The sequence below is a fragment of the Zonotrichia leucophrys genome, chromosome 7 (genome assembly GCF_028769735.1).
Source record: "Zonotrichia leucophrys gambelii isolate GWCS_2022_RI chromosome 7, RI_Zleu_2.0, whole genome shotgun sequence".
In the NCBI taxonomy this organism is placed as follows: Eukaryota; Metazoa; Chordata; class Aves; order Passeriformes; family Passerellidae; genus Zonotrichia; species Zonotrichia leucophrys.
In genome coordinates this window covers 37,795,476-37,815,072 of record NC_088177.1, presented here as the reverse complement: position 1 = coordinate 37,815,072, position 19,597 = coordinate 37,795,476, and the positions used below count along the sequence as shown (strand labels likewise).

Sequence of the window (19,597 nt, the reverse complement as noted above, 5' to 3'; positions counted from 1 at the left end):
AATCCTTCAAGACAAAGAGGACAGATGGCAACACTCCCAAGGAATATCACCTAAAATATTCATCCTTCAGGAGGAGAGGAGGGCTAGCCCTGTCAACAGTCAGGAGATTTGAATCTTCCAAGGGAAAAAAAAAAGCCCAAAACCAAAACCAAATATCCTCTGTTCATGAAGTGGAGGAAGAGATCTGTCAAGACAGTGATTTTTGCTGAAGATTTGCTGCACTCAGTGCCTCTGCAGCCTCTGTCAGCATTTCTCACTATCAGCAGCCACAAGAGGATCCACACACACTTCTGTGCACAGCCTCAATTGCTACCATCCATTATTACTGTCAGCCCTAGCTACCAACCAGCAAAAGCATGCAGGGCAAACTTACAAACTGCAGGAGCTCAGTGTCAGTGCAATTCCACAGGAAAATTCCTTGTCCATCCCTCCCTTCCCCTCTCCTCCCATTTTAACTGCAATCCCAGGCTGTTAAAATGTCAACTACCAAGCTGAACCAGCTTCCTGTGGTAAGAGTTAATTAGAAACAAATGTTATCAGAGATGCATGAAACTACAAACTACTGCTGAAGAGACAACTACAGCAAGAGACAACAACAGTGAGATGCACTAAAGACTTGAAATCAAAAGGGAACAACTCAAAATGATACACAAAACAAGGGGGGAAAACGCTCTAGTACAGAAACCACCATCTGGCCCTTCCAAACCAGAGCTGCCATGAAGACAATGTATAGTTACCTGCATCCATATCTGCAAAGAAGGGAACAGCCAGTAAGGGAAAGAAGGAACCAGAAATTCAGTGTCTCAGAGTTGGATTTAAAAGTTCATAAGGAGAACAGATAAAGAAAAATAATCAAAAAAGTATTTACTGTAAGATAAACCTTGATACGGTACTGTGATAATTTTTGATTTCAAGCTATAAACTGGGATTAATGTTAAACACTACAGCGTACAAATTAATTTTCTATGCCATAAAAACATTTTTTGAAAACTACAAATATTTAATATATTAAACAATAAGTAAGTTACACATTTTTAGGTGAAGATTTTTATTCTCCTAACAAGAAACCCACCACTACAGACAATAACTGAGGCTTTCAACAGCCCAAGTGAAATCAGCAGCACTACTGAGAGCAGCCAACTCCTCTCCATCAGGACTAATTCCCACATGGACACTCACTGGGGGCCAAAGTATTTAAGGATGCAAAGCAAAGTATTTAAAGGATGGAAAATCCACAATTTTATTGTGCATACTTAGCCCGCTCTGGAGAATGTTAAAGCAAAAATCCCCATGCATTTTGAATAGCACGTGGGATTTTTTTTTTTTAATCATTTCTGCATGATCAAAAATGAGCAAGGATGTGGTTTGTGGGGGGAAAGCAGGCTGGGAGCTGTGGATGGACCTACCTTCGGGTGACTCCTCCTGGACATAGGTGCCGGTCAGGTAGCGGTGCACCAGCGCCGACTTCCCGCTCGCCAGGTTCCCCACGATCCCCTGCATGCAACACGGGAAGGAAGCAACAAAGAGCTCAGCTGCAAGCCATCCCTGCAGAAAGCTGGGTCTTCTGGCAAAATCTTCACGTGGAATAACACCCCAAGCAACAGACACAGAGCAAAATGTGCCCAGAGATAAATAAACTTTGTGTTTAGTGTGAGGAAGCCAGTTGCATTTATTACAGTGTATAGGCAGAAGTTGAGCAGGGTAAGTTTAGGGTTGTAGATAATAATGATTGCTATTCAGCCTAGGTGGGAGATGGAAGAAAAAGCTAGGATTTTTCAGTTTGTGTTTGGTTGAGTCCTATTCATCCTCCTAGGGCCGCTGAGAAGATAGCTAGGATGGTTAGGAGTGTGGGGTTTAATGAGGGGGAGGTTATGAACTGCAGTGGTTTGGGGTGGGGGGACATCAGAGATCATCTTGTTCCACCACCCCAGGGTGCTCCAAGCCCTGCCCAGCCTGGCCTTGGACACTGCCAGGGATGGGCCACCTGTGCCAGGGCCTCCCCACCCTCCCAGGGAAACAATTCAGCCCAACCCCACCGAGTTTTCTCCTGGAGGTGCTCAAAGCCCAAGGGCTGGAGGAGATTTGGGGCTCGTGCCTTTAAAGGCTCCCTTCTTGGGGGAGGGAGGTGATGGAAGCTTCTCCCCCCCTCTGAAACAAGCCCAGCCTGCTCTGCTCTCTGCTGTTTACTTGACCCTCACCAGAGGTTCAGAACAGAAGGTCCCTGGAGAGCAGATGAACTCTGCTGATGTGCCTGGATTGCCAAAGGGCCCGAGGCAGCAGCCACGAGCTGCACATTGTGTGCCCCATCTTCTCAGCCCCAGCTGGCAGGACAGCACCCTCCTGAGCAGAACTGGCCTGGTGGGACCCAGCCAGGTGTGCTGGCACCCCAATTCCCCCAGCCTGGGGCTGCTCCCACAGCGTGGGCAGCAGGGCAGGGAGGGAGGGAGGGAGGGATGCTGGGATGAGTCACGGGGAGAAAATGACATCTCCAGCACGTGTCCCTCACCCCAGGACACGCAGCAAGCTCTCCCATTAATGCCTTTTCCCTCCATTCCATGCCCATGGGCTGCAGCACATCTGTCTACTCCCACTCACACCACAGACCCACTGAGAGCTGAGGGTGAGCAAACAGCTTGGCCCCGGCACCTCCTCTCGTCCCCAAAGCGACACCAGCTCCCCTTCCACACAAAGCTTCCCCAGGAGAAGCTCCTTCCTTTTTTCTTTATTTTGCCTACAACAATGTACAAATCCCCGCCAGTCAGGATTCACCACTGAAAAACAGTTATTTTAGTGTGTGAAAGCTGAACTGGATTTTTCATGGTCTACACAAGTGGCAAAACAACAATTTTCCAGTGAAACTTTCACTTAAAGTGATTAGATGGAAATTAATTTGATTTTCTAGTACACTCGTGCCAAAACTGCAACTGCTAGAGAGAACAGAACAGCATCAACCTGGGGGTCCAGTCAGAGGCACCATCCCATGGCTGGGATGTCTTGTTCTATCCAGAGACCCTCAAAATTTAAAAGACATCAAGGTTCAAGAACACAATTTTATATTTTAATTGTTTTTAATATCCCAAAGGTCACACCAGGTCACACCATTTGACAGCACTTCAGGTTCTCTGACACAGTGCTACAAAGTAGGAGCAATAAATTCCACACTGGAAAAAAAAAATCTGACTTCTGATACGGTTTCTCTGTTTGTCAGCATTAATATTTGCTTTAAGGCTGATCCCCCACAGCATGACAAAAATGCCAGCCTGTTTTCACAGCAGTCATATTCCTCTCTCCCTGCTTTACACACAAACAATCCCAGTCATCCCCATTTATTTATGGATATGTCTGAAATGCACCAAGTTATGACAAGCATGTTAGGGAACAAAAATACCACCCTAACCCAGCTCAGGGAGGAGAAAATTCAGCTCCAGCTCACTGCTCTTTTCAGTTGTGACTTGTGCAACACTGAATCATTTATTTCCATGTGCCAGACATGCTGTAAAACAAACCCCAGCCACTTTGCCCACACCTCCTAAAGCCTGGTGGGGAAAATCAGAAACTGTACTGATGGCACTTGGCATTTTAAAGCTGTCCAGGAGAGGAGCCTGACTGCACTTGGCAGATATTTTTGCAAGAAATTTGGTGATTTTATTCAACAGTCTCCCATGTTTATCCTGCCTAACACATCCTCATTTAATATTTGGACAAACAGAACCCAGGAACACCAAAGGCAGAGGTCTCACCAAGCTCTTGGCCACAATAAAAGCATCAAAATTCGTAAGTAAAACCCAAGTACTGGATCAGCAGGAACCAGTTACAGAATCCCAGACTGGTCTGGGCTGGAAGGGACCTCCAAGCCCATCCCATCCCTCCCCCTGCCATGGGCAGGGACATCTCCCTCTATCCCAGAGTGCTCCAAACCCCTCCAAGGTGGCCTTGAATGTCCTTCAGAGCACTGGAAGGAAACCAAGCTAAAGAAAGAGGCAAAGACTGCTGTTCTTTCCTCAGAGGCACACTGAGAGACACCTCCTTCCTTTATTGCAGCCCTGGGGGCTCTCTGCTCTCCCAGAGCCAGTTTCTGTTCCCTTTAAACAAAAGGGTACAACACAGCGGCTCTAGAAATAAATCAAAGATAAATAACAACAATAATCCCATGAAGGACCTCCCAGCCTGTACAGGGGGACAACCTCTCCCTTCGCCATGGTCCTGGTGTTCCTCAGCCCCTGGAGCACCCAGGATGAGGCAGAAGTGAGGGGATGGCAGGGGGCACTCACAGCCCCGAGCCCTCCCCAGGGGCAGATGTGCAGCAAAGGCAGAGCAGATTTCAGCTGGGCTTCCTGATTTACCCTTCCTCTTGGAGCACAAGCTCACAGCACAAGCTGGTGCTGCTGGCTGCCATCACTTGCAGGGCTATCATCAAATTATTATTTTTGTAACAGCAGCAGTTGTGCTTTTCCCCTTGGGCAGCTCCCGTGGCACGCTGACCACTGCAAATCCATTCTCTGCAGCAGCCACACAGCTGAAATCTGGAATGTCCCAGCCCTGCTCAGCCAGGTCAGGGGCAGGACACCCACGGGAACTCTCACATGGTGCAGCCAGGCTGGCACAAGAGGCAAATGTACCCTGAGACCACCAGCAATGGTTTGTGTCCTGAACCCCAGCAGGGAGTGCCTGCAGCTCTGCTCTCACCTGCAATTCCCAGTTTTCCTGGGGGCTGCTGGGAATTAGCAGGGCTCAAAGGAGGGAAGGCATGGGCAAGGAAACCCAGGAGAAGCCAGCTACTCCCAGTCCTGAATTCCTAGTTTTTCACTGTATTTTGGGCCTTCCAAATGACACCATTTGTTTAACAAAACCTGGAGACCCTTCCTGAATTAGGGAATCACATCCACTGACTGCCAGGTTTTTCCTGCACTCACCTTTCAAAGCAGCCACAGCAGTGCAGTTGTGAGGATGCTGCTGCCATTAAAATGCCTTTAATAAAAGTGAATTTACCCAGCTAAGTGTGGCCTTGCAGATTCTCTCACCTCCACAAAACACTACTGTCAACTCAGATTTTGGGAAAAGCTTTAAATTCTTTAAAGAGAGGGAGAACAGACATTTGCTCCTTGCAATCATGGAAACTTATAATGGAGAGATGAAATGAGCTTTACATGTCAGCTGCTAACTTCCATTGCCCTCCTAAGACTTCCCTGTTGAGAGGATCCCCCCTGAAAGCTGGTTCATGGAGCAGAACAAATTCCAGCAGTAATAAAACACTGAGAGATCTCTGAATAAATGAGTAAAATGAATATTGAATATAGATAAAGGTAACCTCAGCCCTAGAAGTGTTCAGGGTCAGGCTGGAGGGGGCTTGGAGCAGCCTGGGATAGTGGGAGGTGTCCCTGGAATGGGACAAGCTTTGAGGTCCCTCCCAATCCCAACCCTTCTGAGTCTATAATAGATATTTACAGGAAAAATCCTTTACTTATTAAACTGATTTTTACATTTTGCCCCAGCAGCAGCTGGAGTGAAGCCTGAGAGGTCCCCAGTGGTGTGTGACATTCCCAGCATGGCCCAGGCAGGAGCAAACACAAACTCACCACTTTCAGCTCGGGCACAGAGCGGCTCAGGGTCCATTCCTGGCTGTTCACAAAGGCATCTGTGGAAGAGGAGAACATTCCCAACATCAGGATAATGACATTTTGACATTTCATGCTCTGCTGCACACAATTTCATTCCACAGCTTCAGGAATGTGAGACCAAAGGTCTGATTCCTGAGAGGCTGACAGTCCAACGTGACAAAAACCAAGGAAATTGTATAAAAATCCCAAAAATTCCCATTCTGCACGGATCTGCTGCCAGCAGCAGGTGCTCCCACATCATCCCAGAGCTCAAACTCACTCCAGTTAGAGCAAAGGCTCTCCCAGTGTGTACACTGTCACAGACATCTTTTATGAAAAATCATTGCCTTAGGATTTTTCCTCCTGAGAAGCTGAGAGGCCTCAGGAACAAAATGTAAACATTGATTATCTGCTGCTGTGGAATGCAACAGGTGCATCTGTGATTGGTCTCATGTGGTTGTTTCTAATTAATGGCCAATCACAGTCAGCTGGCTTGGAGAGTCCAAGACAGAGCCTTTGTTATCATTCCTTCTTAGCTTAGCTAGTCTTCTGAGATGAAACCTTTTCTTGTATTCTTTTAGTATAGTTTTAATGTAATATTACCATAAAATAATAAATGAAGCCTTCTGAAACATGGAGTCAGATCCTCATCTCTTCCCTCATCCAAGAACCCCTGTGAACACCATCACTGTACCTGGTTAAACCATTTCCCATCCACAGCAAAAGCCCTGGGTTTGTCACAGTCGTGTCCCCACTGCAGCTGCAGTCACTTCTCCCCCCAGGTAAATCAGGAACTCTGCTGGCTCTGAAACCTGTTATTTCCTGCTGCACATCACATTTCATGTCAGCAGCTGCAGCAGCCACAGTCAGTGGGAACTGACTGCTCAGGCAGGGGAAAATCTCTTTTTATTCCTCAAACACACCATTTTTTCAGGAGTATGATCTAGGCAGAAATAAACCACAGAGCCATTTACTATGAAATTAATTAAAAACTACTTGTGGCAGGGGTTGATTCCTTGAAGAAAGGCAGGTTTATCACAGAAATTGAGCTCTTTGGGCTGCACCTGGCTCCTGCCTCACTGACAATTCCACACCAAAGAACAGAAATAAGGCTCCATTTTTCTGTATTTAAAAACATTTATCATTTAGTTCCTTCCATAAAGGCCTGGTCAGCTGTAAGCAAACGAGAGGGATGTTTGTGTTACAAAGCCAGTGTGGGTGCTGATTTAAGCCCTGCAGAGCCATGCAGAATGGCTGTGCTGCACAGGACGCTCCTGCAGAGCAGATCAGCTCCAAGCCCACAGAAGTGGAGCAGCACTGAGGTTCCTGGTGCTCCAGTCAGCCCCTGAGCCCACAGGAGACAGGAGCTGCAAGGTTAAAACCAGCCTGGTTTTAAACAACCCTCTCAGGGCCTGCCAGCCACTGCTTGCCCTCCAATGCACCCATCAGCAGCAGGAGGAGGCTGTTCCATTTGATTCTTTTCATCTGGAGAGAAAAGAAATTGGAGGCAATTTCCTACTCCAGCTGTGACCCTCAGTGACTCCAGAAACCATCCAAGCTCTCCCAGCACCCACCTAAAAACAATCACAAGGAAACACAAACTTGTGTTTTCCACTTTATCTCCATTAAATATATTGCTTTTGCCTCAACAGCCCAAAAATACCTCGTAGCCAGGAATTAGGAAACCTCCTCCAGTTCTACCTAACACACCCCTTTGTATTCCAGCTGTGAATAAACCCTGTATGAGAACACAGGGAAATAATCAGCATTTTGGTGCGGGTATGAGCTGCCACCCACACACTCACGGGCAGGGGAAGGAAAAGCAAAGCTCAGAGTGAAATTGGGTTTAACCTTTGGCATTGCAGGTGCAAGAGAAGACCCTGTGCTCATGCAGCTCCTGTTCCATGGCCTGGATCAAAAAAGGGAAAGGGGAAAAGGGGAAAAGGGGAAAAGGGGAAAAGGGGAAAAGGGGAAAAAGGGGAAAAAGGGGAAAGGGGAAAAAAGGGGAAAGGGGAAGAAAGGGAAAGGTGAAAAGGGGGAAAAGGGAAAAAAAGGGGAAAGGGAAAAAGGGGAAAGGGAAAAAGGGGAAAGGGAAAAAGGGGAAAGGGAAAAAGGGGAAAGGGAAAAAGGGGAAAGGGAAAAAGGGGAAGGAAAAAGGGAAGGAAAAAGGGGAAAGGGAGAAGGGGAAAAAGGGGAAAGGGAAAAAGGGAAAAGGGAAAAGGAAAAGGGGAAAAGGAAAAGGGGAAAAGGAAAAGGGGAAAAGGAAAAGGGGAAAAGGAAAAGGGGAAAAGGAAAAGGGGAAAAGGAAAAGGGGAAAAGGAAAAGGGGAAAAGGAAAAGGAAAACCTTTCTGTAGCACAGCCAGAACCAGCAGCAGTTTCCATTTGGGAAATGGGAATGATTGAGCCATTCCACAGGGAGCACAGCTGGTCTGGGATGTTCTCCTGCCTTCCTGGGGGAGGAATGTTTGCCCAGACAGGGAGCAATGGGATGGGAGCTTTGGAGTGGGTACTGGGGGAAAAATATCATTGCCCTAACAGGAAAACATCAGCTCCCATGGTTTGCTGTGGGTTTGGGAAGGAGCAGCCAGGGCTGAGGGGGATGAGGAGGTTCCAGCTCAGCTCCAGACTCTCAGGAGTCAAGGAAAACCATCAGCCTCTTATCCCTGACTTGTGGAGGTCTAGGTGTGTGAAACAAACTGGGACAGCTCCCCAGAAATGTCAACAAGCTTCCATGCAAGAGAACCGCTGGATTTTATCACCATGGAAGATTAAAGAATGGTGAGTGAGCAAACCACTGCTGCTGACTTGGAGATCTGCAAAAATGAAACCTGCCAAGCCAAAGGGGAGCTGCACAAGGGGAACAAGAACATCACAAATCCTGTCACTTTTCTCTGTAATAAAAACCTTTTAAAATATTGTTTTGGAACACCTGTGCTTTCCAAAAGGACAAACCAGGGAGGCAATGAAAGCTGAAATCCCAAAAAGCACAGAGGCCAAAAAAGACAAAGCACAAGGTGGGCAGCTGCAGAAAGGAAGGATGATCCAGCCCAAGGTCTTGAATTTATTCCTCCTACTTGGTTCTTCCTTCATCAAAATGCACCAAAATCCCACACCAGGACCTTCCAAAACTGCATCAGATCTCAAGGACCCTCAATGTGGGCACTATGTGCATTTTAGCCCCAATTACCAATACAAGAAATAAAATAAAATTCACTTGACAAGGCGCTAGAGTTCTTGACAAAGCCACCTTCCCCTTTTTTACTAAAACCCTGGGTTCCTGCCCCCACACAGGTTTTGAGCATCCAAAATACTTGAGAATGGTTGAAATTCCATTTTATTGCCAAAATATGCCTGTTAAAGAAACAAACAAAACCAAACAAAAAAAAGCCCCAAAAACCCCAAACAATCAAAAAAACCCCTCACACAAAAACCCAAACACCTTGACCTCAACCCAACAATTTAGATTTTAACTAAAATCTCCCACTTCTATTATCCCAAATTTGCAGTTAATTTACATAAGGTCTCCCAGTGCCCTTTAAAAAAATAAAACCAATTTGTTTCAGTTAGGAGATCCATGAGATTGCTCTACACTGGCATGTTCAGAAGGAATTACCACAGCCAAACACAGAATGTGGCATAAAACAGCACCTGGTCTATTCTGCAGTGCGAGGTTTGTGTGCCACCATTGGGATGGACATGGAAGCAGTCTCTGCCCAATTCCTTCTAGGAATATCTCAGGAAAAACTGATTTATTCCTAGAAGTCAAGGTGAAAAGGTCAAACACTCACAGATATAATATGACAAAGGTTTGGGGATTATTTTCCTAAATAAAACTAAGTTATTGCTACAACATGAACCATTGGATCCATCAAAGTGGAGCAGGCAGAGCCCACAAAAACCCTCTGAAGCTGCCACCCCCCATCAGCACAAGTTGATTAAACTCATTGGAAGCGATTTGCATAATAAACAGAACCACATGGATGAAGCTGATGAGCTGGGGCCTTGTTTGCATTACTGCCCAGCCTGGAATTCCAGTGAACTCAACCTCCACACATGCAAGAAATGGCTTTTGTCAATAATTAATCACACTTGCATCTGCTGCTCCTTTCATTTCTGCACCACTGATCAAAAGCTTCAAATATTCATGGTGTCACTTGTGCCTTCTTAAAACGTGCACCAAGACCACTGAAGCTGCATTTCCTTCACAAGGTTGACTTTGCCACAACAGAAGTCTCCTTTTCTTTTCCCTCAATTCTTCTGGTTTGATTTCTACCCCCACAGCAAAGCACAAACTCCCAAGAGGATCCTCACCTATTTTAAAACCTCAGTTTAGTAACTCAGCCCCACCCAAGAGGAACCTTCTTAATTCCAGTATTGAGATGTTGGTTCCACCACATGAATCCCAGACCCCCATGAAGGGTTTGAGGTTTGGATTTGGTGTTTTGGGGTCCCCATGTGGGGTTTTGGGTCAGTTTAGGGGTTTGGGTTTGCTGTTTTGGGGTCACTTTAGGGGTTTTAGGGTCACTGTGTAGTTTGGGGTTGGAAGCAACCTTAAAGCCCATCCATTGCACCATGGGCAGGGACACCTCCAATATCCCAGGAGCCTGTCCAAGCTGGCCCTGGACACTTCCAGGGATGGGGCAGCACCTCCTGGGGTGGCATCCAGGGGTTTGGTGGCCACTCTGGCCCAGGTCCATGCACCCCATGGCATAGGAGAGCAGCTGATCCCGAGGCCTGACTGTTCCAGTATTCCATATTTCAAATTTGCTTAGAATTTCCCCACAGAAAAATCTACTTCTTCAAATGCAGGAATGACCACTAAAATCCAAATAAATCTCAGCAAAACAATGCAAATGAGAGAACACAGGGTCAGGGCCAATCCCAGCTCCCATGGGTCAGAAAAGGGGAGGGAAGGCATGAAAACCAGAAATGTTTCCCAGCAGTGACCCCAGCAAGGGCCTGGCTGTCCTGAGTCCAGAGTCTGGCTCATCCCATCCCTGAGTTTTCACACTGTAAACCTTCTCCTAAATTAATTCCATTTACTCTCATGGAATCATGGCAGTGAAGTGAATTAATCAGCAGCAGCGAGGCAGCTGAGGGGAGCTCTGAGGAAAAGGTTGTAAAAGCTGGGGGCAGTCAGATTTACAGCACCCTCTCCACCCTCTGGGACCATCCCTGAGGATAATCCCCAGCAGCCAGAGCAGTTTGGCTGTTTATTATTATTATTATTATTATTATTATTATTATTATTATTATTATTATTATTATTATTATTATTATTATTATTATTATTATTATTATTATTATTATTATTATTATTTTAGGAGAGCCTGGGCAGCCCCCAATATTAACCCAGCCCTGGGCAGTGCCAGCACATCCTGCCCATCACCAGCCTTGTTCCACTGACCTTGTTCTGCCTTTTTTCCACCCAAATCTCTCACCCTTGACAAGCAAGAAGCTGAGGGGCTCAGGGCTTTCTCTTCCTCTGATCCAGAAGGAAACCCAGTGGCAAAAGGAGTGGTGAGGGCTTTCCTCACCGCTGGGCAGATACCTCTGCAGGATGAAAGGATTTAAATCTTTCATAATTCTTGGAAAGTTTCGCAGCAAAATCTTCCCTCAGGCAATCCCAACGTTGCTTTGCTGTCCCTCTAAATGAGGAAAAGCTGTAAATAAATAAAATATGGAGAAGCCAAGGGGTTTCTCTGGAAACTCTCAGCTAAAGATGCTTTTTGCTAAGAACAAGAGCCCTCAAAAACAGGGGGATGAATTAAAAGCACCAACAGCCACGTCACGTGCTGCTCTCCCCCTTCAATAATTCCTGCATTACAAGCAATATTTAGAGTTTCTTCTGCTTTGAATCAAAACCTGAGAGTGAACTGGTACAGAAAATATTCCTACAAGCTCCCACTTGCCCACAAGGATGCAGAGCAGGCCACACATGGCTCTCTTGGAGCTGTATCAAAGCAGCACTTTCAGGATGTATTTCCCAAAGCTCCTGTGCTGATTTTCTGAGCAAAGAGGGAAATGTGCAGCTTTTGGGTTGAGACCTGTGATCCTCCTAAAACATGCATTTTTCACATTATCACACATTAATCTCACAGCACATCCTCTCCAAGCCAGCCCCCAGCTCTTTGGCTCAAAGCATTGAGTCAGTTCCAGCAGAAAACAGCACAAAACCATCCTGACATGTTGATTTCTAAGCTTTGCATAAAATATTATTTGGAAGATCGTGTCATGTTTCAAAAGGTTCTTTTTCTGTGTTTTATGGGGCTCTGAGCACCCTTTATGAGTGGGAGGTGTTCCTGCCCATGGCAGGGGGTGGAACTGGTTGGGCTTTAAGGTCCCTTCCAACACAAATCACCCTGGAATTCTATGGATTTTTATACCTGTTGTGTTTGGGTTTTCCAAATCAGTTTTTTATATGAGTCCTCTCAGATCATTCACTCTGTTCCACTGCACCAAACAATAACCACAAAGCAGGAACAAATAAAACCTTTAGAAAACCCACCAGGATGATTTAAGGTTTTACCTCCTCCCTGCTCAGTGTGACAGAATCACGGATTCTGTGGAATTACTGCTGCAGGCGCCCAGCTCCAAGCAGTCCCTTTTTTCCTTCCTGAGCTGCAGATGTGTAATTTATAATTCTCAGGCAGTTTGGGCAGAAAGCAGCATTGCAGCTCCTCCTGGGGCAGCACAATCTCTATTTACACCTCACCAACGGCAGCAATGCCCAAATGCAGAGCAAACCACCAAAGTGCCACAGAGAATTCAATCCCAGCCCTAAAACCAGAGGGATTTCAGGAGCTGGCAGCCCAGGGCTCCTCCCATCCCTGTCAGGATGGATAAAACCCCTCCAGCTCCAGCAGAAATGTTGGATATTGGGCAGATTTATCTCTGGCCATGCCCAATTCCTAATCCCAACCAGGAGAACGAGGCTGAGCTCTGAGCAGTTCAGGCACCAGGAATCCCAGCCCGTGCTCATCAGAGCCTCCCTTATCTGTGACATCTGAAAAGCCTCTCCCAGTAACTGAGAAGTGTATTAAAGAGATATTTAGGTCAAAGCTGTAATCTCTCCCCAGCAGCATCTGGCAGCTGCAGCAGCAGCACTGTTATCCTTTGTGCTGCCATGGAAACAAAAGGAGGACCAGGGATGCACAGAGCTGCACGAGCTCCCCAGCTCAGCCTTTCCCAAAATGTGCTTTGGGTTTGGGAGCTGGGGAGCACTTGGCCCTCTGCACAGTATTTGGTTTTTGGCATCAATTTTCTAATTGTTCCAATTAAAAGGTTTTTGCTGCTGTGAATATTCCCCCTCTTTCAGCTGGGGGCAGAGGTGTCACCTCCTTAAGGATAACCCCTTGCAGGATACTTCCTACGAAAGAAATTATGAATAATGGACCCAAGTATATTCCCAAACCAAATCCCATGCACAAACTTTTACATCCAACACCACCAAATTGTTTGTTTTGCCCTTAAATATAAAGCAGCTCCAAGCCTGACTGCTCATCCTAAGCCTCCCCACCCCACAAAACAAATCCCAAAACCAAACAGAGCAGATATTTTGGCTGCAGGCTTTTTACAAGGAAAAATAAATTACATCCTTAGCAAGGACAACTTCCCATTGCCTGTGTTTTCCCAGTGGGTTGGGCTCTGGAGCTGGCACACACCGTGAGTGTAAGAGAAATTAAAACCCCCCAGATGAAAGCAGTTTTCTGCTGTGGGAGCAGCACAGAGCAGGGGATGTTGTGGGTGAGGAGTGTCAGGACCATCATTCCAATCAAATGCACATTTCCCAGCACATCCCTCACAGAAATGGCACTGGAAGCTGGGCCAGCCCCTTTTCCAGCAGGCAATGACAACCCCACCAAGAGGCTGAAAGGAACATAAAGAGCAGACAAAGAGAAAATGAAAGCAGCCCTGTGGCACAACTGCTCCCTGCTCCAATAAAACTGGGAAGGGAAATGATGGAAATGATCATCTCTGCAGTGCAGTGCAGGAACATCTCTTATTTCGGGCAATAAACAAGATTTCCTAAAGGCCAAATCCCCACAGAAATTCAGCTAAACACAGAACTACAGCAGTAGTGGAAAGCAGGAAGAAAAGGAAGGCACTGGAGAGGGAATGGTTGGTAAATGCTTCATTTTGTTGTGTCTGCCCAAAATCAGGGCAGGGTGAGAGGTGAGATCAGTTTTCTCCCATCTCCTGCCCCAGGGGAAGGGCAGTGCCAGCACAGGAAAGAGGATCCCACAGGGACTCGGTGAATATCGAGAGATAAATTTTCACTTTGAGACAGGCAGGAGGGAAAACTCACAACTAAATCCATGTCCCAGCAAGGACGTCCAAAGCACCCAAAATGAGAGAGACCCTTCAAAATCCACAGCCTGGGCTGCCTCTCCTGACTGCACACACAAACCAGGAATCAGCCTTTCTTATTTCAATCTGAATATTAATGAGGAACCTCCCTGAGAAGCATCAAAGATGAAAAGGGACAGCTTCTGCAGTTGGCACAAGAAAAATCGACATGAAAGGAGAAATTAAAAGAGATGAAGTGGGGGGAAAAGAGCATTTTGAAAGAATATAGGAGCAGATTTATCTGGCAAGAAGAAAGTCACAATAGAGATTAAAAAAAAACCAAAAGAGAGGGCAGGCTGCAAAGACTTTTAGCTTTTCAGATAGGTAAGAATGGCTGCAACTCAAAAAACAAGGAAATAAAAAAGGCAAGGGGACCTTGGTGACTATTTGATAGAGAAGAAAATGGAATCATGAAATGTCCTGAGCTGGAAGGGACCCACAAGGACCATCCAGTCCAAGCCCTGGCCCTGCACAGAATCCCAACAATCCCACCCAGAGAGCAGGAGGTCCAAACCCTCCTGCAGCTGTGCCAGCCTTGGGGCTGTGCCCATTCCCTGGGGAGCCTGGGCAGTGCCAGCACCCTCTGGGGGAAGAGCCTTTTCCTAAAACCCAGCCTGAACATCCCCAACACAGCTCCAGAAGCAATAGTGAGTAAAACCCAGCACACAGTAAGGCAGCCTGGCTGGGATTCCCACCCCTGGCATTCCCACAGGAGTTTGTTCTGGGGTAGCACCTGAGCATCACCAACATTTAAGCAGCAGAACATGAAGCAGATGGCAGTGAATGAGTAAAACCACAGCAACCTTGGGGGGAAAAAGGTCTAGGAGGAAGGAGAGAATGGGAATATCAAGGCAGGCTTAATGGAACACAAGTACAAACACCTGATAACACCAAATCCCAGACTAAAAACTGGCAGGGGCTGGAGTGTCAGGACTAGGGGGAATGGCTTTAGACAAAAGGAGGGCAGGGATGGATGGGATACTGGGCAGGAATAGTTCCTGAGAGGGTGGGCAGGCCCTGGCACAGGTGCCCAGAGCAGCTGGGGCTGCCCCTGGCAGTGTCCCAGGCCAGGCTGGACAGGTTTGCAGCAGCCTGGGATGGTGGAAGGTGTCCCTGCCATGGCAGGGGTGGGATGGGCTGATCTCCGAGCTCCCTTCCAGCCCAGTCCAGGCTGGGATTGTGTGAACAAGCAGCTCAGCCTCTCTCCATGGCCACAGCCCCTGAAGTGTTTCACTCACAGCTGCACATCTCTGCTGAGGACACTGCCAGGTCCTGCAGGCACTCACAGCTCCACTGTCTTTGGGATTAGAACAAAAGGGAAAACTACTGGGCTGGGCTTTAATCTGCCTCTTCCCAGTTTCACAATGTGCTCTTTAATCCTGAAGTAAGCAGGGATGAACAAGAGTGACTCCATCTTTAGCTCCCCTCCTCTCTCATGCTGATCCCCCCTGGCTGCCCCCTCCTCAGGGGGGTGGCTCTTGCCTGGCCCACCTCCACCTCCCTTCTCATCCCACACTGCCCCAGCTCCACCTCCCTTCTCATCCCACACTGCCCCAACTCCACCTCCCTTCTCATCCCACACTGCCCCAGCTCCACCTCCCTTCTCATCCCACACTGCCCCAACTCCACCTCCCTTCTCCTCATCCCACACTGCCCCAGCTCCACCTCCCTTCTCCTCATCCCACACTGCCCCACCTCCACCTCCCTTCTCATCCCACACTGCCCCACCTCCACCTCCCTTCTCCTCATCCCACACTGCCCCAGCTCCACCTCCCTTCTCATCCCCACACTGCCCCACCTCCACCTCCCTTCTCATCCCACACTGCCCCAGCTCCGCCTCCCTTCTCATCCCACACTGCCCCAGCTCCACCTCCCTTCTCATCCCCACACTGCCCCAACTCCACCTCCCTTCTCCTCATCCCACACTGCCCCAACTCCACCTCCCTTCTCATCCCACACTGCCCCAGCTCCACCTCCCTTCTCCTCATCCCACACTGCCCCAGCTCCACCTCCCTTCTCATCCCCACACTGCCCCAGCTCCACCTCCCTTCTCCTCATCCCACACTGCCCCAGCTCCACCTCCCTTCTCCTCATCCCACACTGCCCCAGCTCCACCTCCCTTCTCTCCCCACACTGCCCAGCTCCACCTCCCTTCTCATCCCCACACTGCCCAACTCCACCTCCCTTCTCCTCATCCCACACTGCCCCAGCTCCACCTCCCTTCTCATCCCACACTGCCCCAGCTCCACCTCCCTTCTCATCCCACACTGCCCCAACTCCACCTCCCTTCTCATCCCACACTGCCCCAGCTCCACCTCCCTTCTCATCCCCACACTGCCCCAACTCCACCTCCCTTCTCCTCATCCCACACTGCCCCAACTCCACCTCCCTTCTCCTCATCCCACACTGCCCCAACTCCACCTCCCTTCTCCTCATCCCACACTGCCCCAGCTCCACCTCCCTCCTCCTCATCCCACACTGCCCCAACTCCACCTCCCTTCTCCTCATCCCACACTGCCCCAACTCCACCTCCCTTCTCCTCATCCCACACTGCCCCAACTCCACCTCCCTTCTCATCCCCACACTGCCCCAGCTCCACCTCCCTTCTCCTCATCCCCACACTGCCCCAGCTCCACCTCCCTTCTCTCCCCACACTGCCCCAGCTCCACCTCCCTTCTCATCCCACACTGCCCCAGCTCCACCTCCCTTCTCATCCACACTGCCCCAGCTCCACCTCCCTTCTCATCCCACACTGCCCCAACTCCACTCCCTTCTCCTCATCCCACACTGCCCAACTCCACCTCCTTCTCATCCCACACTGCCCAGCTCCACCTCCCTTCTCCTCATCCACACTGCCCCAGCTCCACCTCCCTTCTTCTCCCACACTGCCCCAGCTCCACCTCCCTTCTCCTCATCCCACACTGCCCCAGCTCCACCTCCCTTCTCATCGCCACACTGCCCCAACTCCACCTCCCTTCTCATCCCCACACTGCCCCAGCTCCACCTCCCTTCTCATCCCACACTGCCCCAGCTCCACCTCCCTTCTCATCCCACACTGCCCAGCTCCACCTCCCTTCTCCTCATCCCACACTGCCCAGCTCCACCTCCTTTCTCATCCCCACACTGCCCCAGCTCCACCTCCCTTCTCCTCATCCCACACTGCCCCAGCTCCACCTCCCTTCTCATCGCCACACTGCCCCAACTCCACCTCCCTTCTCATCCCCACACTGCCCCAACTCCACCTCCCTTCTCATCCCCACACTGCCCCAGCTCCACCTCCCTTCTCATCCCACACTGCCCCAGCTCCACCTCCCTTCTCCTCATCCCACACTGCCCAGCTCCACCTCCCTTCTCATCCCCACACTGCCCCAGCTCCACCTCCCTTCTCCTCATCCCACACTGCCCCAACTCCACCCCCCTTCTCATCCCACACTGCCCCAACTCCACCTCCCTTCTCCTCATCCCCACACTGCCCCAGCTCCACCTCCCTTCTCCTCATCCCCACACTGCCCCAGCTCCACCTCCCTTCTCATCCCACACTGCCCCAACTCCACCTCCCTTCTCCTCATCCACACATGCCCCAGCTCCACCTCCCTTCTCATCCCACACTGCCCCAGCTCCACCTCCCTTCTCATCCCCACACTGCCCCAGCTCCACCTCCCTCCTCATCCCACACTGCCCAACTCCACCTCCCTTCTCATCCCCACACTGCCCCAGCTCCACCTCCCTTCTTTCCCCACACTGCCCCAGCTCCACCTCCCTCCTCATCCCACACTGCCCCAGCTCCATCTCCCTTCTCCTCATCCCACACTGCCCAGCTCCACTCCCTCCTCCTCATCCCCACACTGCCCCAGCTCCACCTCCCTTCTCATCCCCACACTGCCCAGCTCCACCTCCCTTCTCCTCATCCCCACACTGCCCCAGCTCCACCTCCCTTCTCCTCATCCCACACTGCCCCAGCTCCACCTCCCTTCTCCTCATCCCACACTGCCCCAGCTCCATCTCCCTTCTCATCCCACACTGCCCCAGCTCCACCTCCCTTCTGCACAGCCAGCTCCTGCTTTTTGCTTTCATCAGAACCTTAACCTGAAGAGAAGTTGATTCCTCCAGGATTTGCTGCTGGGTCTTTCCAACATGAAAAAAAAAATCAATTATTTATTCCTAGACATGATTTCCTACTTTTAAAAACTTCTATGCACAAGAGGACCTTCCCTCTCACCTACTGGCAGCTCAGCTCAAGGCTTTAACAAGAGCCATCAAAATGAACAATTTCCTTTGTCCCCCGCTACAGAACCCAAGTAAATGTGAGCTGGGATTTCCTCATAACAGCCAACTCTGCCCTACCCCAATATCTCATTTATCCATCCCCTACAGACCCCACTCTCAGTCCCAACCCAGTGGTTGCACTCTGAGTGTGACCAATGCACACAAACTCTGCCCTTGGCACACCCAGGCAGCTACAATGGAGTCAATGTGCTTCAGTGGGTGTGATCCTACACCCAGCTGAACCTACAGAAAGCCCTATAATCCAACTGAGCCTACACAAACTCCTAAAACCCAGCTGAAACTACAGAAACTCCTACAACAACTCCTACAGCTCAGCTGAACCCACAACAACTCCTACAACAACTCCTATAACCCAGGTGAACCTGCAGAAACTCCTATAACCCAGCTGAAACTACAGAAACTCCTATAAGCCAAATGAACCTCCAAAAACTCCTACAACTCCTACAACCCAAACCCAGCAAAAACTCCTACAAAAACCCCTGTAACTCAGCTGAACCTACAAAAACCCCTACAACCCAAACCCAGCTGAACCTACAGCAACTCCTACAGCCCAACTGAACCTACAGAAACTCCTAAACCCAGGTGAACCCACAAAAACTCCTACAACAACTCCTATAACCCAGCTGAACCGACAACTCCTATAACCAGGTGAACCCACAAAAACCCCTACAATCCAAACCCAGCTGAACCTACAACAACTCCTACAGCCCAACTGAACCTCCAAAAAGCTCCTATAACCCAGATGAACCCACAAAAACTCCTACAAAAACTCCTACAACCCAGCTGAACCTACAGAAACCCCTACAACCCAGCTGAACCCAAAAAACTCCTACAACAACTCCTATAACCCAGATGAGCCTCAAAAACCTCTCACAACCCAAACCCAGCTGAGCCTACACAAACTCCTACAACTCAACCGAACCTACAACAACTTTTACAGCCCAGCTTGAACCTACAACAACTTCCACAACCCAAAGCCAGGTGAACCCACAAAAACTCCTACAACCTCCTACAACCCAGCTGAACCTACAGCAAATCCTCCAACCCAGCTGAGCCTACAGAAACCCCTACAACAACTCCTATAACCCAGCTGAACCTCCAAAAACCTCCCACAACCCAAACCCAGCTGAGCCTACACAAACTCCTGCGACTCAACTGAACCTACACAAACCCCTATAACCCAAAAAGCCCTACAACCCAGCTGAACCTGCACCCCTCCCAGCCCAAAATGCTCCTCCTCTCTGCAGAACCAGCAGAGGAGTGATGATGCTGCCATGGAGGATTCCTCCTCCTGCTGCTGCCCTGGGCCACCTGCTGCAGTGGCAGCACCCAAACCCTGCAGATTGGCACAATCCAGCCCCAA

The 19,597-nt window shown here is 49.2% G+C and overlaps 1 protein-coding gene across 11 annotated transcripts in view; it reads right to left on the bottom strand.

Moving 5' to 3' along the window:
• AGAP1 (ArfGAP with GTPase domain, ankyrin repeat and PH domain 1) overlaps nucleotides 1-19,597 on the bottom strand; it is a 335,965-nt gene that overhangs the window by 224,011 nt on the left and 92,357 nt on the right. For 7 of the 11 annotated variants that reach the window (XM_064719066.1, XM_064719069.1, XM_064719063.1 and 4 more), the window contains exons 2-4: nucleotides 5,577-5,635; nucleotides 1,407-1,494; nucleotides 738-749 (exon numbers count right to left, since the gene is read on the bottom strand). In XM_064719066.1, the coding sequence (XP_064575136.1) occupies nucleotides 738-749; nucleotides 1,407-1,494; nucleotides 5,577-5,635 (159 nt within the window). The remainder of the gene's footprint in view (nucleotides 1-737; nucleotides 750-1,406; nucleotides 1,495-5,576; nucleotides 5,636-19,597) is intronic. The other 4 variants (XM_064719067.1, XM_064719070.1, XM_064719068.1 and 1 more) reach the window with 1 other exon arrangement.